Source organism: Etheostoma spectabile, chromosome 4 (genome assembly GCF_008692095.1).
Source record: "Etheostoma spectabile isolate EspeVRDwgs_2016 chromosome 4, UIUC_Espe_1.0, whole genome shotgun sequence".
In the NCBI taxonomy this organism is placed as follows: Eukaryota; Metazoa; Chordata; class Actinopteri; order Perciformes; family Percidae; genus Etheostoma; species Etheostoma spectabile.
The window spans coordinates 8,334,114-8,335,662 of record NC_045736.1 but is presented as its reverse complement, the minus strand read 5'-3'; the positions used below and the strand labels follow the sequence as shown (position 1 = coordinate 8,335,662).

The 1,549-nt window shown below is 43.2% G+C and overlaps 1 protein-coding gene across 1 annotated transcript in view; it reads right to left on the bottom strand.

Moving 5' to 3' along the window:
- The window catches only part of arhgap40 (Rho GTPase activating protein 40), a gene marked incomplete at its 3' end in the record, with an annotated part of 17,814 nt that continues 16,265 nt past the window's right edge, over positions 1 to 1,549 (bottom strand). The window contains 2 exon segments of the mRNA XM_032514755.1: positions 1 to 483; positions 1,112 to 1,167. Coding sequence (XP_032370646.1) covers positions 377 to 483; positions 1,112 to 1,167 — 163 coding nt within the window.

The window sequence follows — 1,549 nt, the reverse complement described above, 5'->3', positions numbered from 1 at the left end:
CTCTCTCTCTCTCTCTCTCTCTCGTCTATTTTCTATGCAGCAGGTTTCTCTGTATGAAGTAATGAGTCACGTCAGTGGCTTTCTACTTGCAGCGTTGCATCCCCGCGGCAACGCAGGAGAGGTATGATGGAGCACAGGGAAAAAAGATAGAAGGAAGATGGGGGGGGGGGCAAAGTGTGTTCATCTGACTATACCCAGTTTTTAGGCTCTGCTCCTGGCAGATTCTCTATCTCTCTGTTGCTGTTTCCTCCATCTGTCTCCTTCTCCCTTGTTGATCCAAGGACGAAAAAGACAAGAAGAGAGGGCTGCATGGATTTGATCCTTTTTTTTTTTACACTATGCCTTTGTCCTTTTCCGGCGAGTTGTTTCCCATCCTTCACAGCCCTCTGCTGGCGTTGGGTTTCAGCTTAATGACCCACTCTCCTCCAGAGTTACTGTTGTACAAATCCAGAAGGTGTGCGTCGGGATCCAGGCAGTGCTCACCTGCAGAAAACACACAGAACAATAAACTAGAGGCCCTAGTTGTTCATTTAACATTTCAGTTACGGCTGCAACTAATACATTTCTTACTGCCTCGATTGTTTGACCAACTGAGTGTAAGAAATTTGTGAAAATTGTGTCAAAGGCTGACGACTTTAAATGTCTTATTTTGTTTGATACTGATACTGAGTAGCTACGGAATTTTTTGGGGACATTTTACTTAAAAAATTACTGTACCGGTTAGTCAATTATTAAAATAGTTCCTGATTATTTATCCATCACCTATTCGATAGATCATCCAGTTTTTTTCATCTCTAGTTTGAATTCAGGACTTTTGGATTAAAAATCAATAATCTCAGTTAAGAACATGGAGATTCAGAAGTTTTACATTACATAGCTGAACTGGCACAACAAGTTTTTTTTCTTTACTGTTGACTGTGTCAGCTCTTCTGTGAGCACACAGACATATGTGTAATAAGCATTTGTCTGCTCTGATAACTGCAGATGCACCGCTCGTGTCTCTTTGGCGCTTGAACAGTTCCTTATGTAAGACCATGCTCATCAGCTCAATGAGCAGAAAGACATGCAAATGTCAGCGCCACTGACTAGAGAAAACGCTGGTCCAACTTACCAATATTCCCTCCCACTTCATACAAGGCACAGTCCGGATACGCCACAGAGCCATTTCTGTTGAGAGACATATAACATCTATGTTGCTTCTTTTTTCTTTGTCTTTCATTAGGTAGTCTCTCTTCGCCAGACCTTCCTTCACAGCGCTGCAGAGAAGGGTCTGGGTAGTCCAAACAGTATTCCGGGATAGGTAAAAAAACATGCTCTGGTTTATTGGCATTTCTTTAAGCCAATTACAATCGTCGTGGGTGGTGCTAAGCACCGGCAGGAGGCCTGGTGCCGCTACAAAATAGCCTCAGGAAGGAAGTTGTTTTGGGGGAACATGTGTACGTTCAAAAGTTGTTTTAGTCATGCAACAAAAGGGTTAGATGGGACAGATAGTCTAGCTAGCTGTCTGGATTTACCCTGCAGAGATCTGAGGAGCAGGTAACCGTAGTTC